This window comes from Platalea leucorodia (assembly GCF_965183815.1).
Source record: "Platalea leucorodia genome assembly, chromosome: 13".
Taxonomy (NCBI): domain Eukaryota; kingdom Metazoa; phylum Chordata; class Aves; order Pelecaniformes; family Threskiornithidae; genus Platalea; species Platalea leucorodia.
Genome location: NC_138835.1, coordinates 4,257,328 through 4,282,511, shown reverse-complemented (window position 1 = coordinate 4,282,511; position 25,184 = coordinate 4,257,328). Strand labels below are relative to the sequence as shown.

Genomic DNA, 25,184 nt, shown 5'->3' with positions numbered 1-25,184 from the left:
ATGAGCTGTGTGGGAAACATGCCAATTCCTGCATCTCAACCATGAGACAAGCGCTCCTCGATGCCAGCGCTCCCAGGAAGCGGCTGTGCTGCTGCCGGGATGACACCTCCAGGGAAGTCACCGTTTGTTTATTATAGAGCACGCAGGGATCGGACAGATGGGAGGTTATTATTTCTATTTGAGAAGTGATTTCAGGCTGTGAGACAATTTTAGACTGAACAAGCCTGAAATAACTCCCTAGGCCAAATTTATAACTTGTAACAGTCGGAACTATCATACCCACTTGTCATTTTATTAAAGACCCACATGACCCTCTGACTTACATACGCACTGAAGCTGTCAGCCCAGGAACCGAAAGCATCAGTGTCAGAGAGGCCAGGCCCTCTTCGCACAGTATTGGTTTTGTCTCAATGGTTTTTAAGCCATTAAAGGCCATGGTGGCATGGCTCTTCTCCATGGCCACATCGCCCCGGCTGGCTGGTGGAGCAGTGCTGGGTCATCCCCAGAAATGCGACCCCACCACAAAATCCAAAGCACCTCCAGATGGTGGTGGGCAGGAGGGGAGGCAGCATCCTCCTGCACACCCCCGGGGTGCTCCAACGCCTGCATCTCCAACCACAGGGGACATGATGTAATGCACATCCCCACATCTTATTGTGGGTGGGATGCCACACAGCACCTCATTTAGTGGTAATGATCTGTACTGTCTCTGGCTATGCCATTGCAACTATCCATCTTGATGGTTTCCCCCCAGCCTATCGCCGTATCAAATACCACATCATGTTCTGCTGATATGCTACACGCTCAGCAGTGCTTATAGGAGGCTGAAAGCTGTTTTGGCAGAAACCTGCCCTTTTCTGGCAGGTTATGCCTCCCAGGGCACAGCCTCGTGTCATGACTGGAGCCATTTCACTTGCGGTTCCATGCAGGCTGCAAGCAAGGATGGACACACTTGGACACCCATGGCACTGGCTCACATGGAAGGGTCTTCTTAGTTCCACCATGGAAATAAGAAAAAGTCCCTCCTGATTGACGCTATTTATTTTACCTGCTCTATAAAAATAAAACCAAACATGAAGTTGTGGTCATCAACTGCATTAAGTCCATCTGCAGCAGGAATTGCCGCTGTATCTGTGATGCCCACCCTCTCCTCTCCTGCCTAAGGACAGACCCTTTGCTGCGAGATCCCCTCTCCCCAGGCCATGCAGTACAGGGACAAGACTAAATTATACTCTACAGGAAATATTGAGAAATCCAGTCTCTTTGGTAAAGTGATCCTTCCTAAGCACGAAAACCACACACCCATGATTGATGGAGCTGCTACACTTTCAAAGTTAGCTCATGCAGACAATCCCAAAAGCCAGAAACAGAGCCCATAAATGAGCACGTACAACTGTCTGCAGAGACAAGGGTTAACAATCTTATCTAGGGTCACCAGAAGAAATTCCAAGTAAAACCCACAGCACGCAGATTTCCTGCTTTCTAACCCAATGCCCTATTTATACCTCTCTTTCTTCACAATGCCAGCGACAGCTTTTTCCTCGCTTACAGGCATGTTTCCTGCTTTTTGAGTTGTGACTTTCATTTGTAGCTCATTTCCATAACCTCAGAAATATAGTTTCAATGGAAGTGTTAAATGTACTGATAAATTCTCCGTGAATCTTAAAGTTATTGGTAGAGAGAATGGGGGCAATTTACCCTGTATCAGCCAATTGAAAATTATGTATTTCAAAATGCTTTAATGGAACGTAGCAAGGTTTATCTCTGACTGATAAGGTAACGCCTTGCTGCTGGTGAGACAAATAACAGAGCCTATTTCCAAAATACGAAGTCCCCAATATGATGGCAAATAGACTCATCTGTGCACAGTGACCTTCACAGTCTTCAATCTTTATCGCAGCATAAAGCGACTAACTCTGTAATCACGTGCGGGCGCTGCCCCCGAGCAGCACCCAAACAGCCCTCAGTGTTAACTTTTCCATCCCTCCATCTGATCGGGCTGCATTTTGATCAACAAAGCATTTTTCTGCGTGCTGCTTGCACATTAACCAGGAGCATAGCGCGGTCCTGCTGTATGCCACTCCTCCTATTTCTCTATTTAAAAAAGCAAGAGCGAGAAAGAAAAAAAAAAAAAGGGAAAGAGAGAAAATACGGTCTCATCCAATCCTTCTCCCTGCCAGAGCACGAGCGTCTTCAAAAACACTGGTTGAATGAGTTGCACTAAATAATTAGGACACATGGGGGGACTAAAAGTAAAGAAAGACTAAAGCACAGATTTGCTGCAACATTTCCACTTCACTGGAGTTAGAAACAAGAACAAGTTGCCTATTCTGGAACCAGACGTGGCTGTAACCGAACAGAATAGTATGGACAGCAGGCAAGTGGGGTAAAAGAAGACCCATAAAAGCCATCCTGACTTACGTTAGAATCTGAAGGTGACATGGAAAGAGAAAAGTGAGGGATGGGAACCACCTCGCAGGCGCAGAGGGGATGCTGCCTGGGTGAGACGGGACGGCAGGGTGCGGGGGGCCCAGCTCAAACTGCAGATGAAGTTAAGGAAACGCATTTTTAGATTCACTAGCAGGAAAAGCATCCAGCTAGGAGTCGCCATCACAGTACAGCCCGCCTTCCCTGGAGGGGATGCAGGGAGGGAGAAACCAGGGACTAAGGCATTCGAAAGGAGATTAAGTGCCAGAAGCATCCTTTAGGAGCTGCTCGCAGCAGCCCAGGCCAGGCTGAGGGATCCGAGAGGGCTGTGCCATCTCCTCGTCCATCACTCTAACACTGGATGCAACTCATTCAGAATTACTCGTGGACAGCAAAGCCCTGACAACAAAAGCCGCAAGCACGAGGCCCCTGCAAGCACACGAGGCACTGCGCAGTGACACGTCCTCCCGACGCGGCAAGTCCGGAGCAAGGGGTGTGAACCCTGCAGCAAGTCAGCTTCTCACCCTTCTTCGAAAGCTTTCGGAGGTTATAAACCCATGCACATTCATCACAGTCACGTGTCACCACGGCTGAAACAGTGTTATTTCAAAAATTAAGTTGAAAATGTTAACACAAACCAGAGGAGCGAGGGAACAGGACCAGACAATAAAGCAACCATCTGACCCCAGCAGAGCTGCTTCCAGCTCCTGCTCTCCTACAGAAACACACGCAGCTCTGTGCCCCATATAAAATATTTGTGCATCCTACATAATTTAGAATCCTATTCAATAACTTGACTCCCGTATTTTTCATAGCAGTAAATTCCATGAATTTTGCATTGAATAAAAATTTAGCAATCATAGCAGTTGCTAATTTCTGTGCTGTGTGCAGAGCAGCCTTTCACTTCCCCATAATGATTTTAAAACATTATCCTGCTGTTTCCTTTTTTCTATGCCTAGCATTGAAGAGCTCTGCAAACTATCTGAATAGCGCTGCTCTGAAAAAAAAAAAATTCTGTAAGGGAGAAAAAATTAAATTCAATCATCACTCTACCCTCTGTGAACTGTGAAAGTCTTGGGAACATGAAAAGGTGCTTTCTAAAGGATGTTAAGCATTCAAAAGGTTAGACTGCAATGTGCAATTAAATGTGTTCCACAAACCTCTGTCAGAGTACCCAAAACCTTACTTCTGCATGAACTTAAAATCCTCCCACTGGGAGCTTGTTCAAGTGGTTTACTTTAAACCTGTACTTCAGATATTCCATACCTTTCACTTTTCTAATTCTTCAACATATGCTAACACTGGCAGAGTTAATAGTAACTGACTAATTTTAAACCCTATGATTACTGGAGCTGATTTATATAGTAGCTTCACTTCACAATACTGCGAATCATGCACGCGGTAATTGCCAAGTTCAATTTTAGCTCTGTCATACTGAAGCATTAGTTTTTATGCCTCAGCTGTTGCCTCCTCCATGCTATAGAGGTAAGTTGATAATGCAGTAGGTTTTGCTGTTAAATATCATAATATTATGATACCCCATGTCAGATTCTTGCAAGCTTTGTGAGCTATGCATCATCTATTAACTAAATACTTTATTAAAGGAATGGTTTGAAAAGGTTTCTATTCTAATTTAGCTCAGAACACTGAATACTGGAGGGGAAAAAAAATAATGTAATGATTTAATTCACCACCGAAGTGACTTGGTGGAGAGAAGTACTCACCGTCATCAAGGCTCTGTGGTAGGAGCTGCAAAGGGATCAGACTAAAGCCTGTAAGCAAATACCTTCCAGGTGAGGCCCCTCACCCTGGCCTTGAGTTGCAGCCTTGTGACACCCATAGGAGCAGTGTCAGGAGCTGTTTTACCCCCAGTGTGGGGAGCTTTGGGGCTGCAGGGTTCTGGCTGCGTCCAACAGCAGGTTGCTTCTTGACCAAAGCCCAGACAGCTCAGGGCGACCTTCCCTCCTGTCCCTGCGGATGCAGCTCATGGAGCCAAGGTGGGACAAGCAAAGAGAAAAGGGTAGAGGAGACAGGAGAAACCAGATACTCCTCGCTACCAAGAGACGGAGCTCTGCAGCCCAGGGACGAGGTGCACTTGGCAAGAGAAATGAGACAATGCTGCTGAACTGCTGCTGCTGCCTCTTAGCTGAATCAATATATAGCTGGGCATTAGTAAGGATCTCTTAATAGCACTTAAATTCACCCATCTCTTGGGCTTCATGTTTTAAGATTTTCTTTTTTTTTTTTAAATGAAGTCTTCTCATATCAAATTTAACAAATGTGGGCAAACTGGAACTGCCTTCTTTTCCCATTCACACGTGCCTAAGATCAATGAAAATGACAATGTGAACTGAGTCCCCAAGTATCAGAGAAAGCTTCATGCCATTGAGGGACGCCCAAGGCACAGCTCCGGGGACGGAGACCAGGTACCACCTCTGCGCCAGGGAGGAACTGCCCATCAGGTGTGGACGAGGCAGAGGAGCGGGGTCTCTGCAGTGGCCCAGAGTTGGTGATTTTTGCAGCTCTTTGAATGAAACAGCGCAACACCAACAGAAAAGTCTGTCTTCCTTAGCACCTACATGCTTATGCCTGTTGGATAGTCTCCATTCATTTTAACCCTTTCCTCTCCTCCACAGCTCCCCCATCCCCAGGCAGACGCAGAGACCCCGACCCAAGCCAACACCTACGTTGGCCAACACCTACACCCCTTATGCCACTGCTCAGTAGGCACTTGGCCATTCACTGGACTGGAGAAACTGCCTCTATCAGCACTATCGTTCCCCCATAAATCACAGCTTTTACATACACAGGACAGACATGCAATTCATATGGTATTCACCAACAACATGAATCTCAGTTCAGCTCTGAAGTTCGTGCATTAGGAACTCAGCAAAACCCATGCAGACAGTGGTTACCTGTTCAATGGTCACCTTTCCTATTAACCCTCTCATCACTGTAGCAAGGAGATGAGCATGGAAGTGGATGAGCTCCTCTTTTACCATTTTTTCCCCAGTTTTCCAAAAGAAAAAGAAACAAGATGACATGCTGAACAGGGAGCATCTTGCAAGCCTGGAGAGCTGCAGCGACACTTTGGCGTGGCTCAAAGGAGCGTTCAGGGCTCCCATACCGCAGGCAGCCACGTGCTCTCTGCAGTGTTTCGTACGAGAAGGTGGGACATTTCACACAGAGACAAAGGGGAAGGAAGAATGTGAAAATTTCGCCACGTGTGTGGTCACTGGGAAGAAGGAATAGGATTGATTAATTTTTCAGCTTTGATGATTTTGATAAAACCATAAGCCATGTGCCTCATGCTTCAGGAGACTACATCACAAATTAATCGACCATAATGCCCAGGGAATTCAGAGGTGGAATTGATTCTTTGATGTCTGAAGTCCCGTTTTTGCAACCCACCAGGGATGTCTGCCCAGTCCTGTTTGTTTTAGAGCCTCTTCTGAAATCAGTGCTGCTGAAATGCATCAACCTGATGCAAATCACTGGTGGCTGCATCAGACTCTGCAGAACATTGTTGTAGGATGCTGATGACATCTATGTCTCCAGAGGTCTTCTGGAGCTAAAGATGAGCCTAAACCACACTTTCTCACTTGCATTACACCTGTACTTTCTTACAAGCATCTAAAGATTTCCCAGAGTGCTAACTCCCCATCAAAGTGAAGGACGACGTCACAGCCCAGCAGCAATCTCACCGAGCGTATGACTTGCAAGAACAATGATTTCCCCAGCAGCAGGCCAGGGAGGACCAGTCTCATGCCAGACACTGGCCTCTCTCAGCACACAGTGCAGGACTGTGCTCCAGTCTCGGGTACCACGTACCAGACGTGCTGGTAATGCAGAACTTGCAGCACTGAGGTTCTTCTAAAAAATAATCCTGGAAAGAAATTCTCTGGTAGCAATACCATTTCTCTCTCCCTTACGTACACACATATACACACTCTTTGTCCCTCTTTGCTATTTTTCTTAGGGACCATCCTTTACCAAGTGTTTGCTCAGTGCCCCGTAGAACCCATTTCAGCTGGGGCCTCGAAACTCTGCTGGACCACACATAGTTGCAATACTACCCAACCCCAATTTTTGTTATCTCCTAAGTTTAAACAAAGCCTTGAGCCCACATTAGCCACAAAGGAAGCCAGCAGAGCTCGTCCGTCCCCTATGCTCACGCAGAGCTGGGACTCTCCACTGCCACCACTATGCACTTGCCTGCAAAGCAGTCAAGGAGGTTTGCATCCTATGGGCACATCCTTGCCACATATGCAAGGGCTGGAGCTTGCACAGCACTTTTACCACCCTTAGTTTCATGGCTTCACACCAGCTATGAGCTCTGTTTCACTTTTGGACAGAGAAGGGGCATTGCCACATCCAACACTGGAAACCTTCATCCCAGGGGAGGCTGCCGAACAGGAGCTCCAGAGCCCAGAGCTGCACAAGCAGCACATCACACACAGCCCTTCACAGAAAACACCTCCTGGCCACAGTCGGGAACTAATCCCTCCAGCAGGATATCCAAGTCATCCCCACCTATGTTCTACAATTCAGAGATAATGAACTAACTGCAACATTAAGCTTAAAATAAAAACGTTGACACCTTTGCACACAGAGATCTTGACTTTACTTTCTAATGCATTTAGCTGCTTTTAAAGTGTCACTTATTGAAACAAAACCAAAGAAAAAATGTCCTCATTATTTTATGTGAAAGGAAAAGAGGCAAGCAGCTGGCCTTGACTGCGCGAGTCTCTTACCACACCGTTATGTGACTAAACTGAACATCTACACAGGTCTGAAAAATTGTTTGCAATGGGCATGTAGACAGCAGAGCTACTAGATGCTGTTCTCCTAATATTTGCTATATTACATCATTAGATGCTGCTTGAAAACCAACCTGTGCCAAGTTTTCAGACACCTCAGCTCACTTCCTATGTGTGCATCTACAGTTCTGGTGAGCTGGCTCTTGGCTGCGACTCGGACTTGGGTGCACAGAAGCCTTTGGCACTCAGGCTGTGCGTGCAGCCGGGCTGCTGTTTGTGCAAGCCACCTCGCATGCCCAAGAGCTATTTATGCAATTACTGACACGCACACAGCATCATCAGTGAGCACTATCCTACTGCATCCCATCACGTGCTGTCAGACTTAGGTATAGTTAAAAAAAAGTAAAACAAGAAAACCCCCAAACGGCAAGTATAAGTTGGTGTTCAGATGAGAAAATAAAAGATATTTCACCCGAGTCTATTTACTCATGTGCTGACATATGGGGAGGCTACGTTTAAAACATTTAAAACTTTCTCGGCTCCCTCTACCTCTGGTTAGCATTGCTGCCCCCCCATGCTGCCCAGTGCCTTCCAGTTTCAGATATAAGTGCTTTAACCAATGCGCTGGGGCGAGATGCTGCTTCACTGAGGTGAGCGAAGGGAGGAGGGAAGAGAAGGAGCATGAAGAATTACATCAAGAACCGGCCCCCGGAGACCTGTCTGTGATGCACATCCCCACATCAAGCTGTCAGCTCCCAGCACTCAGCCCCACCAGGGTTTATTTGCTCCAGAGGAGGAATTCATTTTGCACTCAACTAATGTAACCCCAAAGTGCTTTAAAACAATATTCCTCTAATAGAGACATTACAACAGCCATTATTTTCCTGTTTAGAGTTAAACTAAGCAAATACAAAGGTAACTTTATCTTAAACAAACTACCATCAGCACAAAAAATGGATACCAAATATTCTCCTCCACCATATGGTGAACTTAACTTTATTTTTTGCTGTTCTTGAAGGAGACACACTCATTGGCAAACACCAGCTTGTGCAGCAACATGATAAAGAAACTGGAAAACACCTCCCTCAAAATCCTCTTGCTTCATGACAGTCAAGAAAGCTCTGTTTAATAAGATATTTAATTTCAAGCTCTCTTCCCCCCTGCTTTCTAGAAAAGTGTATATTCCAATGACCCACTGAAAAAAATATGTTATTTCTAAATTATTCCCAAGTATTACATTCTTGAAAGTATTCCCAGTTGTCTGTGACTTACCATTGGGCTTCATTTTTCCTACCCATCCCAGCAGCATCTATAATGACTGGGAGGGGTCTGTGTGTGCTGCTATAGCCATATAAATCCAAAGCAACTCAGAGGAAGCAAACAGGTTTGCTCCACAGGGAGCAAGCCTGATCCTTGTATCCTCCATGCCACGATACCACTTGTTCAGACTATCTCTGACTTCAGTCCTATTTTACAGAGCCTGGAACTTCAGATCACACTCAGAATAAGTGCACCTGGCCCGCGCTAGCATTAACAGCGCTCTCTTTCATGAGATATACAAGTCATCAAATTACAGAGAGCAAAAAGCTCCATGGCAGCAGCCAACTTGCGCTGGATTCCCTTAGCAGCTGCCGCCTAACGGGCTTTGAAGTGCGCAGACACATCAGACATGCGCCAGCTGTCTCTTGCACCTCCAGAGTTACCACACATTTATTGAGTGATTACTGTGAATTCGTATGTTGGGTCCACCATGCTCTGAGGTTCCCCAGGCTTCCAAGGCAGGCTTTGCATGAGCACATTTGATCTCTTTCATCAAAAAGGTCTATATGCAACTTTACATGCATGCAGGTGATTTTTAAATGTCAGCTTTGCTAAGCAGCATGAAGATACCTGCTGCTTACCGGCTCACCTTCTCTGAAGCATCCCAAAGCTGCCACTGTTACAACTCTGCTGTTTTTCTCTTTGAAGGGAAACTCAGAGATGAGGTGGGCACAGGTTTGCAGGTGGTATGAAATCCTGAGACGGCTGAACCACTCTGCAGCACTCTTGCATGAGCAGTCCCAGGGTAAGGGCTCCAAACAGGGCTGCAGGTGTGAGCTCTTCTTCTCCAAAAGCCAAAAATGCCAAAGTCGCTTTGTACGAAGCTTCTTCCCCTTTCTGCCTGGTCAACATGAGCCAGCAGTGTGCCCAGGTGGCCAAGAAGCATCCTGGCTTGCATCAGAAATAGTGTGGCCAGCAGGACCAGGGAGGTGATCGCCCCCTTGTACGGAGCACTGGTGAGGTAGCACCTCAAATACTGTGTTCAGTTTTGGGCCCCTCACTACAAGAAGGACATTGAGGTGCTGGAGCGTGGCCAGGGCAGGGCAGCGAGGCTGGGGCAGGGTCTGGAGCACAAGGCTGGGGAGGAGCGGCTGGGGGAGCTGGGGGTGCTCAGCCTGGAGAAGAGGAGGCTGAGGGGAGCCCTCATCGCTCTCTGCAACTGCCTGAAAGGAGGCTGGAGCCGGGGGGGGGGGGGGGGGGCGTTGGTCTCTTCTCCCCAGTAACAAGCGATAGGACAAGAGGAAATGGCTTCAAGTTGCACCAGGGCAGGTTTAGGTTGGATATTAGGAAAAACTTCTTCACTGAAAGGGTAGTCAGGCACTGGAATGGACTGTCCAGGGAAGTGGTTGAGTCTCCATCCCTGAAGATACTGAAAAGATCAGTAAATGTAGTGCTTAGGGACATGGTTTAGTGGTGGACTTGGCAGTGCTGGGTTAACAGTTGGACTTGATGATCTTAAAGGTCTTTTCCAACCTAAACGATTCTATGATTCTGTCTATCTCCTGTGGATGCCCTGGGCAGTGCAGATCTCCAGCAGCAAATACCCTGCTGTGCACTGGCCTAGTTTATAAAGCTTTTCTGGGGTGGAGGCTTCACCGCTGCACCCCCTGTGCTCCCAGCAGGTCTTTTTGGCCCTCAAGAACTTAATTTGACTATGCACAATGCAGAGAATAAGAAGCAAAGACTATTATCATTTCTCCCACCACCAGGACAGTTGCTCGCTGCTGTTGCTGAGCCTTGTGCTGAATATATCCTTGGAATTGCTGTAGAGCCATGCTCTCTCCTGCAGCCCCAGCAGCATGCCCAGCACAGGGCACTACATATTGCTGGTGCGAGTGACAGCACTGGTCCTCAGCCCAAATGGCAACACTGCAGGTCTCAACGCTCCTCTGAAGACAACGTATTTGATGTTGGGGCACCTTACAGGAGCACGCTCTGCAGTCCCGCCATCCCTGTGCTTATGCCACAGGATGCATGCAGATATACCAGAAGGTCCAACAGCTGCTGGAGGCTGCGAAATACATCCTCTTTAACCTCCAGTCCCAAAGCAATGCCACCACTGAATAAAAGCATGGGCCAGGACACCAACACAACTTTGGCTGGATCTAGCCCCTGAACCCCAATGCACAGCTCCACCCATTCCACTTCATCCCGAGCTCGAGAGATGGCATCTTTTAGCTGAAACTCAAGTGACACACGAACACGGTGTCCTGTGCACACAGGTTGATTGTTGCAGAGCATCTCACAGCCAGGCCAGTTTCCCCCAGCCAAGGAGCCAGCCCGGGCACCCTTTAATTCTGTGGCAGCATGGATTAATTGGACACTGTGACAGGAACAGATGTACAGCTATCTTAAGCATTCATCAACCTTATAAAGGTTAATTCATTAGCCTTTCTGCTCCAGAAACAAGTTCTGCCTTCATTTATACCTCTGCAGATTTACTGGCTCAGAGGAGGTTTCAGAGATGTAACCTGGGCAAATTTTATCAATGAATTCAAATCTTGAGCTAAATCAGAAGGAGGAATGGATTTACCCTAATCCCCTCCAAACATTCATCAGCATCACCTACCAGCTCAGCAGGATTTAATCTCTTTTAATCTCTCAAAAACAGTGGAGTATATGGGGAAGAGGCTGGCCACACAGCAGTGGTGGATCTCTCTCTCTCTTTCTTTTTTTTTTTTTAAATAATTCTGGCTGCCAAATCACATTAAGCAGCACTTGGAAATTCATTAAGCTCTTTGCTAATATCACTTTCCAGGTAAACAACCGGTTGCCACCGAGACAGCATGCACACTTCAGAGGAGGGCCCACGCTATTTGGCAGAGGAGAAGAGGTGCCCACCCAGCAGCCTCCACAGGAACACAGTATCTCCATGAAGATGCCCCAGGAGCTCGAATCCCATCGGCTGGCTGGTGGCCAGCACAGGGACTGCACAGGCAGGCTTTGCCCTGGACTGTGGGCACTGATGGGGCGGAGATGCAGCGAGCCACTTTTTGGTGCTAGCATGGAACCACGCACATAGCATCCACCAACGCTGCTGCAAAGCCAACAGCAGAAACACAGACCCCGGTGCCAAAAAACAAGCTTTGCTGTGCAGGTACCACGCTCTACAAACAGCTTAAATCCCAGCCCTGGGTGACTTACAGGGTGTTTTCATGCCTCCCACTAAAACTACCAGCAACAACGGCGATATTGGCTCAGATGGCTGTGGACGTCATGACCAGCGGCATCCCACCCCCGGTGGCTCCTGAGCCAAGGGGACCCCTGGCACAACATGCCTGACGGCAGCGGAGTCAGCGCAAAGGCGAATCCGATCTAGCGCGTTTAGGAGCGCCCGGATTAGAGCGTTAGCGTGTGATTCTAGGTTTACATAACACCACCAAACGATTTTGGCAGAAACAATTGGTATTAGCAAGGAAAACGAAGCATCAGGAACAGCCGGCAGAGCCAAGAGACACCTCTCGCAGCAGCCCCCAGGCTAAAAAGAAAATAAATAACAAATGTAACAGAAGCAGCACTTGGACAACAGGGAGGAAGAGGGGAAACCTCCACAAGGGGAAATGAAACCTGAATCACAGCTGAGATGAGCAGGGAATTAAGCTTTCCTTTTTCACCTCCTTCCCACCCCCGTTGGACTAAGCTTTCTGCTTTATTAAGGCACTCCAGTCAAGCCTGTACCACTTAAACACAGTGAAGGGAAAGCCGTCTCGCCCAGGGCTCCAAGCTGTGAGGTCTAAGCAGCTCCTGCCGAGCCGCCTCCGGCCCCGGGATGCTAATTGCAGAGCTCAGCGACGTCCAGGCAAGGACCCAAGGCACTGATCGCCTTGGCTAACCAACCCCGCGGAGCCTGGCTCTGCCGCTGCATCGGGCAAAGCACTGACGGCGACAGGCATCGTGCTCAGAAACGTTCAATCACACAAACTTTACATTATAATTTTTAAGCCAATTCAGCCTGGATGTTGCTGGGTTAGTAGTATTGGAGGTCGTGTTTATCCCCAAACAAATACAGCAGAAACCCCAAAGAAGGCTGGATCTCCCCCTTGGTCTCTCCAGTGGCTCCGGCTCCGGCCAAAGGGACGAGGCCATCAGTTTCAGGTGGCCCAGCTAGCCCTCGTCCTGCTGTACGTGCCACACTGCCACTGGGAGCAGCTATGATGTGCATGCCCACATTCAGAGAGCAGGACAGGAACCACCAGCCCTATTTCACAGCATCTGAGGACGTCTGGTCCCTCAACACTCTGGCCTGGTGACCTTGTGATGAGAAAAGCCACAGCAGCAATTCAGAAACCTCTGGGTCCCGCAGCCTTCCTGCTATAACTGTGCTAAGCAAGGAGGCAGCCTGCTCTCGAGACCTTTTTTTGCCAAGTAGAGGATCCCTTCCAAGCTGGCACCATCCCCGTGCTGATGGCACGATGACAGTGACACAAGCTAGAGCCCCAGATCCAGAAGCACGCTCTTCCTGCCTCTGAGCTACCCAACATTTCCAACTCTGGGGGCAAATGAGAAATTCCATTTGAGCTTCAGAACATCATAAGACAATTCCACAAGACAAGAGGATGGTGAAATCCACATTTCCCAGTTAACTCAGAGCAGTACTTTCCTGCAAATGGAAACTGCATCTATGGCTTCACATGCAGCTCGTGGAGGACAGCTCTGGATAGAAGGATTTAAAATGAATCAAACTTGGTCCAAATCAGAAATAAGTTTCCATTATAACCTTGGATTTGCCCGTTATACAAGCATCCTATTTTGATAATGACTATCACATCTTTACATTTAGATCCTGCCTATATTCCTTGAAATTCAGTACTCAATCTCTGCTCTGGGAGCTTATAGAAGGCTCAATAGTTATACTTGAAATGAGGCATGTTCTTCTCTATCACATAGGTTTAGTGTGCAGCACCTCACATTCAGAAAGTTAGTCCTTAGATACTATCAACATCAAAATGAAAACAGGTTTTTGGTTCAGCTGGACATAGCAGGAATATTACAAAGGGACTTAGTGTGCCTGCAGCACAGCCTGTAGCCTTGGGGCAGGGAAGTCACCTGCGTGGGGTGGCATCGCGCCGCCACGCAAGGCACGGGAAGGTGCAAGAGTGGGAGAAGCAGATGATAATTTTGTACGAGGCTGCCCTTGTTTCCAGCTCTTCACTAATTTCCTCTCAGATTTGTACATTGTGACCTTTCCAGCCAAAAAATAAAATAAAATAAATGAAACCCTGCACTCTAATAGGAATAGTAACACACGCAGGGAAAGGATGCCGGAGCCAGGCTCTGGAGCCTGCAATCTGGATCCCTGTGTTTCCAAATCTCAGTCAATACCACATGTTTTCCAAGGAATGAGGCATTTCACTTTTTATTAATTCTAACTAAAGCCCTTTTTATTACAAACTTCCTATTTAGTATTTGATTGCAGCCATCACCACTGAGACTCTCACCGTATCAGAGCAGAAAATCCACAGCTCGTAGTTGCTGTGGGCTGTATATTGATATTTTTCTCTCCTGCCATCTCAATCCCAGAAGGTGCTATTGGAATTATTTTAAATGTGCTTCCAGAGATCCCTTCCAGCCTAAGCTATTTTATGATTTCAAACATGTATTTATTTCATTTGCACTCATGCTCTCACACAAATTTGGTACCCCACTTCCACAGATGACTGAAGTTACATGTTGTTACCAGGGTTTGGCCTCCCCCAGAAGAAGGTCACTACAAGCCAACCACCTCACTTAAAGGGCTGCAAGTTTATGAAGCTAAAAAGACCATTTCATTACTATTTTTCCCCTTTTCAAAGCCCAACTCTTAAGTGGAAAAACTGATTTAATATAGTTTTCATAAAACCTACACTCTGGTCTGATTTAAATCAAACAGTTAAACACTCCACATGTACAGTTTGGCACAGCCATGACAGAACTATCTGGTTTGCAAACAGACGGCCATCCGCAATTAATTTGCCACCTTGACACAGAAATGCAGGTTGTCAATTAATTAAAAAACACATGCCACTAGTCTTCAGTTCACTTTATGCCCTGCAGTCTTTCCTCCTAGGCAGACTCTTTATCTTAAGGGGAAAAAAAAAAACCAAAAGCTACCACCTAATAATGAAAACATGACTCTGGTTTTCTTGGCATCTAATAAATGTTGTTCTCAGCTTTAACAGATTTATCAGGTTTAAAACCACCATGTCGCCAACATCCGTCTGGGGTAGAGGAGACCAGACTGTAATTCCAGTGCAGGTTCCTAAATATACACAGATTGAAGCCTGCGTGACCTCACTGTCTGGCTGTAGGGTTAGATCCCTGGTGCTTGTTGGAAGGTTTTTCTTCTGCTTTCAAGGGCTGTTTGATCTTCAATCAACAATGCTTATCAGTGGTAAAGTCTGCCAGCCATTCCCAAAAGTTTGATATTTTTAACAGCACATTCTTCTTCTCCTTTGAATGCTATTTAGAGACAAGATAACACATCAGGGGAAAAGTTGCCTCCCTGGGTTTAACACGGACAAACAGAACAGGATCCTATCAGGAGAAGCACATATTTCCCAGTACTACAACAAGCACCAGCTTCTGTGGTTCATGTTCCCCCCTCCAGTACTTCTGCTTCTTCTTCTTCGGATGACATCCAAACGCTTTTTTGCACCCATTGCATAAGCTGAGACAAGCCAAGTGTCCTGGTTTCAGCTGGGACAGAGTTAATTTTCTTCCTGCTAGCTGGGATAGTGCTGTGTTTTGGATTTAGTATGAGAATAATGTTGATAACACACTGATGTTTTAGTTGTTGCTACACCAGTCAAGGACTCTTCATCTTCCCATGCTCTGCCTGGTGCACAAGAAGCCAGGAGGGCACACAGCCAGGACAGCTGACCCAGACTGGCCCAAGGGCTATTCCATACCATATGACACCATGCCCAGTATATAAACTGGGGGAGCTGGCCGGGGGGCAGTGATTGCTGCTTGGGGATGGGCTGGGCATCGGTTGGCGGGTGGTGAGCAATTACATTGTGCATCACTTGCTTTGTATATTATTACTACTACTACTATTTTACTTTATTTTATTTCAATTATTAAACTACTTAACCCATGAGTTTTCTCACTTTTACTCTTCCAGTTCTCTGCCCCATCCCACTGAGGGGGGAGTAAGCAAGTGGGTGGGTGCTGCTTAGCTGCTGGCAGGGGTTAGACCACAACACCAAGATAATTCAATTAAGTGTTTCCATACAAAACTTCCCCTAAAGTTTTCATAAATTTAATTTCCATGCTGTCAAAGTTCCTTTCCTTTTCACTAAGGACTCTGGGGCACACTGCTCCTCTTCTGACACTAGGGACTAGAAAGCTAATTCCCTAAAAATACATCATTCTTCCATGGCAGGCACACTGCGGTGAGATGGCTCACAGTATAAAAACCCACTGTTCAAAGAAGCACCCACAAAAAATGAGAAACATGGAATGGATTTAAACTGTTATTTTTTTGACAGAGAAAAAAAAAAAAATCACCTGTATTTTAGGGTTCAGTTACTGTAAGCAATGAAACAAAAAGTCTTTTAATTCAGAGCTAGCAAGCAGCGTCAGCCAGGGAGACCCGAAGCCCACGAACGCCTCTGTGGGTGCAGCAGCGCTGGCCTTGGATTAGCCAACCTTCGGCAGCCCATGCTGTCCTCCCTGCCGCTGCAGTGCCCCAAAGGTCCCTGGCAGCATCTTCCCCATGGTATAAAGGAAAGGTGATAGTAGAGGTGGAATGAAATAGCTCATCACTGACCCAGAGCTCAGCTTTTGGGGGAGAAAGGAGCTCAGCCTGCTCGCTGCTAGGAACAGGACTGAGCCCACCAGTTCCCCACACGGACAGCGAGCTGCTGCGAGACCAGCACCACGTGAGGCTAAGCTCTCTGTGACCACCACCTGCCCCCTCTCCTCCCCTACACAGGGTCATCCTCCACATTAAAAATGCTGTATTTGAGGGTTTTCAAATGGCTTAACAACTCCTAATGAGCTGTACAGCTCTACCACCTTCCCAGGGAGAGGGAGAAGATGCTCAGGGAATAAACCACTGGGTAAATCAAGCTGGAAAGGTGAAACTCTTTCATAGGTATAAACGTGGAGATCCACATCTTTGGAAGAGAGAAGCCTTTCGGGGTGCCCCGGGCTTTGCTTGTACCTCTCCACGTACCTGGATCTCCTGCAACAGATGCTCAGTACATGGGATGGCTCAAATTGTTCATTAAAATAACCACCAAATGCCTGGGATACCCCAAAATGACCTGCTGCTTCTGGAGATGGAGACCTAGGCCAGTTCATGAGTGCAGGCTCCACCCTGCAAGCAGGAGGAGATGAGGAGGAAGATGAAGACAATGGTTTTCTCTAAAGCCGAGAGGAGAGGAGAGGCGCGGTGTGCAGGCAGACAGCCTGGGAAAAAGGGGACGGAGCCTCCCTGATGAGTCCAGACGGGAATGGAAACTCTGAGTCATCGGTAGGTTTTGTGGAAAGAAAAACCTGCTAATGTGATCCAGCTAATCCGATAAAAAAAGTGCTCCTCGCCACCGCTGAGGTGGAACAGGATCCACGGGGCACAGGCAGCCCAGTCCTGGGAGAAAACACAACCTGGGTGACAGAGAGGACGGTGGCATGTCACCAGAGGCGAGGGTGGCACGTGCCAGCGCGCCCAGCGCTCGCTCCTCCATCTCGCCCGAGCACCGTGGTGCTGGGGCCACCCATCGTGGAGCAGGGGCTGCCCCAGCCCTTCTCCACAGGGCTGGTGGCTTCAGCCGCATGGAAGCAAAGATGCACATCAGGAGCAGGGAGAAGAGGCTCAGGGCAGAGCTGCAGCAAGTTTTACCATCCACCCTGCTTGGGAACAGGGCCCCATACTGCTGCCCCCCTTTTCTACCTCCTGTTAGGTTATGAGATCCTTAGAAACACAGAAAAAAAAAAAAAAAAGCACCATGAGAGCAGGAGGTTGGGTCCTTAAGCCAACAGAAAAAAAAAAAAAAAATAAATCTGCATTTTAAACATTCGCACAAAACAGCCTCCTGTGTCCAGGCTGCAATCAGAGGTCAAGAAAACTGCCTCAGACCAAGAGTCACCCGATTTCTGCAGATAAGGTTCCTCAGAAGCAGCGCGTGGCAACAAGCATAAACCGATGCTCAAATCATCTTTCCATAATAACAATTACTGGTCCAGGGCCCTAATTTAACACTTACCTAACAGTTACATTCACCACAGAGCTGAACTGAAATCGCACGGTCGTCAGGAAGAGATTTAATTATATCTGCAGAGGTCAACCAATCTATGCAAAAGATTACGGCGGAGGAGAGATATTCTGTGGCATAATGCAAAGATTTCGCCTGCAGGCGACGCAGCAGCCAATGCCATTTTTCAAAGAAGAAATGGCATCCATCAGAACAAAACCACCAGCGGGAAACAATAGAAAGAGGGGGGGATGCAGATGATTAAAACATTTAAATCTGGTCATATAAGTGCAAAAACAGGGAATTTAACACCGTTTTCAATCACTTTTTTTTTTTTTTTTTAAAAGAATGGTTTGATTAGTGCTTGTTTCAGTAAGTTTTGTTGTGAGATTTCTCCCCCATGCAGCTGAACTGTGCATCCCCAAGTATAAGCTTTAATTATATGAAAATGTGTGTGTAAAATCACAAAGGTGGAACATTAGAGCTCAAACCTCCAATTAGGAGTTAATGGTATCAAAGCTGGAATCACGCTAACACTTTACCCTGACTTTAGAAATGCAGAATAAAATATAAAGAAGAGGCAGAGAAGGCGGTACACAACAGCTTCAGACAGAAGCCTTGCATTTGCTGGACGGAAAATTGTCAAGGAAAGCACATTAGCAGCACAATATCTTATTTTTAATGTAGAGCTGTTAGGAAAACACAATTATATGCTTCATTTATACTGAAAGATATAACCCAACTTATGGTAAAAGCATTTAGAGCTCATTTTGTAAAAAAACGGATGAGCACAAAGGTAATAGGGAAAAATTGTGCACCTAGAGGGGATAACACTCCCCCACCACAGCACGCTCCTGCTTAGCCGGTCCGTACGCAGCGGTGGAGCGTTCCTCACCTCCCGCTCCTTGCGCCCAGCGCCAGAGAGACGCAAAGCGAAGGCAGAATGAGAAGAGAGATCTTTCTTCAAACACTGCAGAAATACTACAACGGTGACAACAACCACTGGGAAAGAAGCCGGCAGCGCCCATTCTTACAACTAGCGAAAGAAGGGCCCTGAAGGAGCTCTGCAAGGGTTACAGGCGCTCTCCCCATCGCCCCGGAGTGAGCAGCAGCCATGCGCTACGCAAGCTATAGGATGCTCTGGTCTGTTACAAGCAAAATACAGTTTATCAACAGAATGTTTTCTCCATTATGGATGCACAAACTTATCTTGGTGCCTGTTGCAAGCTCAGATGTATAGAGTAAGTCCAGAGCTGTTCACGGATCTACCCTGTGGTTATGGCGGTGTAACATGCAATAGGCTTTGGACAACTGATTTAGGGGACAATGTTTATAATTCATTTGAAGCATCGTAAATAAATCAGAGAAACTTGCAAAATTTTGATCGTGAATTTTGGTCTCTTGATGCCTCCTCTGCTACAGGGGCTTTCACGGATCAGGCCCTTGACAAGGTTATTCAGGAGCAGCCCTAACAAACACGTTGTTATATACAAGTCAGATCAGTCTTCAAAATATCTCCATTGTTCCAAAAACAACCAGATTAAAGCCTTCCCTCTGCGTGTACAGAGGGAACAACAATTTCTATGAATGGATGGACATTCATTATTAAGCTCCCAATCCCTGACTTAAAGCCCAAGGCAAAATGGAGCTTCAAATGCTTTCTGCTGTGCAACCCATCAAAGATCACTCTGCAGAATGCAGGGTTGTCCCACGGAGTAGCTCAAACACTTTTCAGAGGAAGCCCTTGCCCATATTCAGGGCCTAAAAAAGTCCACATTTGCAAATCCACAGGAGCTGCCTGCCAAATGAGAATAAAATGGCCCCAAATTAAAAATTTGCCTGACTTTGTTCCCCATCCAAAATTCTCCATCTCCAAAGAAAGGTTTATGCTACTTCAAAACAGAGTTGGCTTAGAAAGTAGAAAGGAAAAGAATATATTTAATCTTCCAGAATGGCAAAGCAGTTCTGGAACGATGAAAAAGGGACCGTGTTTATCACTGCAATGTACAATTTATGGTAAAAGTCAAAACAAAACAGAATGTTCCACAGAAATGCATTCGCTACATCGACCCAGGCTCATACCAGCAGCTCAGATCCCATTTCTGAAGGGTTCTTAAAAGAAGAAGAAGAGAGCATTGGTTGCAGATTAATACTCATCTCATGACTAGTAGATTTTGATTATCCATAATTTATGATGGTGTATTGGCGAAATAGTTTTTGTCAATTTATCAGCCTAAAAGGCAAGACACAGTGTGTTTGGAGATGCAAAGCCACAGAGCCCTATTAGAAAGATTTGGGACAAGATTTGACGGTGCGGTTGAATGGTACAGAAATGCTACAGGGTTACCAGGGCTCCCCAGCACGTATCTCCCATTAACTGCCGGAGGTTCCCAAGGACCACGGGCACTCCCAGTGTCAAAGCAGCGTGCTTGCTCTGCCAGGATTAGGTATTCCCAGGCTGGGTCCTCCTCCTCCCCATCAATCACTGCCCTAAGTGGAAATTAGGCATCGTGCTAACCAAGTCTGATCATCGATACACCAGAAGCAACTAAGAAGAATTTATATTTAAATTTCTTTCTGCGGGAAGAATAGAGATGTTAATTCACTCCCCAAAGTTGCCCCCAGGGAGAAGGGAGCAGGATTATTGCTCGTGCATCACAGCACAGCATCACTGCACACACTGCATGAAAGAGCATGCGGTACTCTGCTCAGGCAGGATTCCTGCTGTATGCCTCCCTTGCAAAAGCAATTTTGCCTGGGCTAAGAATGAAAAAAAAAAACCCTCCTGTACTTTGTGGACCCACAGAATTTAAGATCTGGGAAAATCCTTCCACGCTGGTATATCAGACAGCATATTAGATGATGTTGCTAAAGCTCTGCTAAGGGCAGAACGAGCCACTGTGTTACTAAACTGCATGTTTTTTTCCCATGGTTTACTTATCATGAAACACAAATGCAAAGGGTCTTCCTAGAGTTTAAGTGGGAAAAATCCTCAAGTTTTCACAAAGCAACTGGGGGGGATGTGAAAACATCCCACCCCAGACCAACAATCCCCTTACGTGGTGCAGAACACGTTGCCTCGCCCCCGTAACACCATCACAACACCCAGGCAGCAGCGAGACACTGTGAAAGCTCCCCTTCCCCAGCAAGGGAGCAGGAGGGAGGTCTGCAGCAGGTAGCAATGTCCCAGGAAAAGGCCAGAGGGGACAGAAAAAGGGGCTTTAGACCCAGATTTAAAAAGAGGAATCCAAAACAGAGGTAGGTGCTCCCTTCAGTGGGGCTCAGGTGGCCAACGACAGAGACGGGTGTCACAGTTTGGATGAAGACTCCTTGCAGAGATGGTACCACTTTCAGCTGAACCTCCCCAGTCCCTCGTGGCCGCTATGCGGACACAACCTAATGCACAAGCAGTGTTTCTTCTGTGCAGTCCCAAAGACGGAGCAGGTCCTGGATCCGGCCCACAGGAAGGAGGTGAGGGGCCAGCACCCCGGTGTGGGAAATGCTCATTGCAGCGTGCCCTTAGGGAGGCTTTCGGGTGGCTCTGGGAAGGTGTCACTCCTTATGGCCCCTGCACCTTGGGCTGAGCCCAGTGCAACCCTAAAAATCCTGCCAAGGAGCATCAGTCCTGCAGGCTGCGAGTGGCAGCTCTCCAGGCACCGGGAAGTTTGGGGTTGGTTCCTCTTCCCACTTGCCATGGCAAGCTGCTCCGTACGAGGCCACCCATGATGGGGACTAGTTTACATGGGGAGTCCCTTTTCCCCTGCTCCAGTGCCACCCGCATGCCCAATGCATAAAAGCCCCTCACCAAATGCAGTCAGCAGAGGGGAAGGCTCCTTCTCACCCTGCCTGCCGGGGCACAAGGGACCCCATTCTCCACCCATGGCTGTCCAGCCCCTCACTCCCCCCCACCGGTCCCTCCCGGTGGCCAGCCCTTCGAGGGAAAACAGGGATGCTCCAGGAGCAGTTAAAGAAAGGGTGCAAATGCCCTCCTGGGGAGGCCTTGGCTGAACGTATGCTCCCATTTCATTATCCCTCTAAACATCCCTTGTCCTTTTAAAAATGGAAATGCTGATACCCAGTAGGCACCTCTGTAGCTACAAAGAGAAACCATGGCTTACTGCAGCATGCAGGCGAGATCGGAGACCTCACAGTAACAATATCATGTTCAGCAAGTGCACAAAACAATTACATTAACATTTCAGGATGCTTTGGGCTAAGGCGCATCTCCCCGGCAAGCTTGCTGGTGATGGGCGTGCGGGCAGAGCTCTGCCGTGCTCTCAGCAAGTTATTTATACACAGTGACACTGCACGCTCCTTCCCGGCTTCTCTGCCTCCCTCCTAAATAAATAAATAAACAAAGCATCCCTTTGGGAGAAAAAAGCTGAACCTGAACAGAACAAGCCCTTTAAATCAAAGGCCTTTAAAGCCCCTCCATAAACTCAGTGAAGCAGGAGGACAGTGACCAGCCTGTAAGCACTCCTTGCCCAGGTCCTTCCTAGAGCTGGATTTCATCTGGGATACCTGCATGCGATAGTGGAAGAACTTCGGATTTTTCCACTCCACCCCACCCTACTCTGTAGCTTTTTAAAGTGGAAACGTTTTGAGGCAGACTCTGGCTTAGCTCGGCTCTGGGCTGAGCCACCAGCATTGGACAGGAGCAATGGGGTTGGGACCAGTGTGAGTTTTTGGAGTTTCCCAGAGGGTCCCATGCGGCTCCAAGGACGCAGTTGTGCTCAGACAGCACTCTCTGTAGCGGGCACAAGATAACAGCGTGCTGGTGGCGATCCTCAGCCGTACGCCACCCCACACCGGCCGGAGAAGTTCTCCGAAGCAAAGTCTGCAAAGGCAGCAGGCAATTCCACCGCCCGCTCCACACTGGACCACGTTTTGATGCTGAAGTACAACCGTTGTACCTGCATTCGGCCGGGAAAACAAAGTCAACCCATTTCATCTCTGGCTTTGTTCCAGCAGCCTCATTCCACAGACAAACGTGCACCGCTGTGCATAAACAAATGACATTTGATAACTCAGAAAAGAACAGAAGAAGAAGAAGAAGAAAAAAAAGAGCCCTGAATAGCAGAAAAGGGTAAGTCACTTCCTTTCTTCCTCTTGGTGCCTTAAGTTCCTCCGTAGCAGTGACAACAGCAGCATCTGGTGGCAGTGGTCAGTACCTGGGGTGCTCCTCTCCAGTGTCCCATCCACCCTGGCCAGCACCGAAGCGCACCCACTCCTTCTCCCGGGCTGCGCTCGCTGGAGACCCAGAAGAGGCGATTTCCCCAGCCTCCCCATCCGCAGCGCCGTGCGACAGCAAGGACCCGCGGATCAATTGCGACCGCCTAATCCGGGACTAATCTCAGAGATTCAGGCCACGGATGAGCTGACGACGCGGGGCCCCGCACACCCCAAGGCTGAGGCGGGTGCTGCTGGGGGGATGCTGGGACCACGTAGACCTGTGGCAAGGGCCCGCAGCGCTGCGGGCGCGACTGCGAGCACCAGCTCCTGCATGCAAAACTGGAAGGTGAACTAAATCATATCCGCATCTAACAACATCTTGGTAAAATCGAGTTCCTAAAGCCATCAGGATTTGGGGGTTGCCGCAGTTCCCAGCAGCACACGCTTGCATGATCCCAGACTTTCGGCTTTTGCACACTTTATTGGCTGACGTTTCAGTGGCAGGATGACCTGCTCCCAGGTGACCAGTCTCTCATTAGTATCTTAAGAGCATATTTAACATTTTAAGAGCAATGGCAATGATAATAAAACAGTTTGAAACTGGCAGTATGTGGATACAGAAGAAATCAACTTAAGTTGTTTCCTTGCAGCATAATCAGGCATCTCAAAATAAATGAGAACTATTAGGTTTGCTACAACTTAATAAAAAGAGATAAATAACCCAAATGACAGAGAACAGTTAAATACATATATTGATACATAAAGATTAATTTGCTGCATCTGGGAAGCCACACAGGTTTCCCTCTCCTTGTTTCTAAAGAATTTGATCCCAAAGTACCCAAACAGCGAGATGAGCCGAGGGCATCCTGAGCTGCAGTCCCAACGCAGGAGAGCATTTTCTCCCTTTACGAACATTTTTTAATGCAATTACCCGAATTTGGCCCAGGAGGACACAGCCAGGGTTACGTCTAGGAGCTCATGGTGGTGATCCTCCCTCCCTCCAAAGGGGTCTGCTTCCTACGGCTTTGTTGCTGACACATCACCGCTATTTACCTACACGCCAGGAAGGCGATACTCGCAGCCAACTCTTTATCCCTGAAGTACGAAGGCGATACTCGCAGAGAACTCTTTATCCCTGAAGTACAGCATCTCTCCCCTTCACTTCGTCTTCTCTCGGATGAAGGAAATTTCCTACAGCACCTCTGGCGCTCTCAAATATCCCCCTGTGGAGCCCTCTCTCCTTACAAGAAGAGGGTGCTTTGCCTTGCAGCTGCAGCGAGTGGGGAAAATGTAGGTTAGGGAGCTTTCCTCGCCGTGCTGCGGGTCTTGGGGAGCACAAACCCCCCCCCGGGTCCGGGCCCGGGGCCGCACTTCGGGGAGCATCAGCGCCAGAGGAGCGCGGGCAGGTGGGTGCCGAGGCGAGGGGCAGAGCCGGAGCCCCAGCTCCGGAGGTGCCAACCAAGAAGGTGGAAAACAACACAGCAAACAACAACAACAACAACAAAAGTGCCCGACAACAACCACAACAACAAAACCCCCACGTACACCGCTTCGGGCCAAACGCTCCCGTAGGGAAAATACTAAATAAACCCAGCGCTCGAAACGCACACACCAACAAATAGCCCCAAAGAGCCGCGCTCACCCCAGAGCCTTTCTCTCCCGGCCGCGACCGCTCCCGGCCTGCCCCGCCGGGGCTCGGGCTCCTCCCGCCCCGCAGCTCCGCTCGCCCCGCCGGGGAGCGCGGCGGGGCCGGTGCCGGGGCGGCCCGGGGACCCGACGGCTCTCCCCGCCCCGCTTCCAGACCACTTTCAAAATTCCCTCCCGCAGGAGCCGGGCGCCGCCGGCACTTTCCTTCCTCCCCCCGCGGTAGAAGTTGCGGGACGCGCCGAGCGAAGCCGCCCGGGCGGCCCCCCGCATTCCCCCCCGCCGCACCGGTACCTTGTTGCAGTGATAATAATCCAGCGGCCCCAGGCAAGTGGGGTCGGCGCCGGGCAGGGAGCCCACGGCGGTGGGGGCGGAGGGATAAAACCTAACGTCCATGCCGGGGCTGCGGGCGGCGGCAGGCGGGGGCTCCAGCGGGCATGGACCCGGCTGCGGCGGCGGCGGTGCCTCTGGCGCGGGAGGCGGGGAGAGGGCGGGCGGCGGCAGCGGGGGGGCGGGCGGCGGCCCCCGGCCCGCCCCGCTCCGCGCCGCCCCGCGACGGGGCCGCTATTGTTCGCGGCGGGGCCGGGCGGGTTCCCCCCCCGCGGCCCGGCCGCCCCCGCCCCGCTGCCGGCACCAGCGGGTGCTGGGGCACCTCGGGGCGGCGGGGCCGGAGCCCCTGCGGGGC

General features: G+C 48.7%; 1 protein-coding gene across 1 annotated transcript in view; it reads right to left on the bottom strand.

Annotated features, from left to right (window-relative positions):
• The window catches only part of TOX2 (TOX high mobility group box family member 2), a gene marked incomplete at its 5' end in the record, with an annotated part of 156,624 nt that extends 131,729 nt beyond the window's left edge, over nt 1-24,895 (bottom strand). Inside the window, one exon of the mRNA XM_082325592.1 lies at nt 24,794-24,895. Coding sequence (XP_082181718.1) covers nt 24,794-24,895 — 102 coding nt within the window. The remainder of the gene's footprint in view (nt 1-24,793) is intronic.
• Nucleotides 24,896-25,184: the final 289 nt, after the last annotated feature.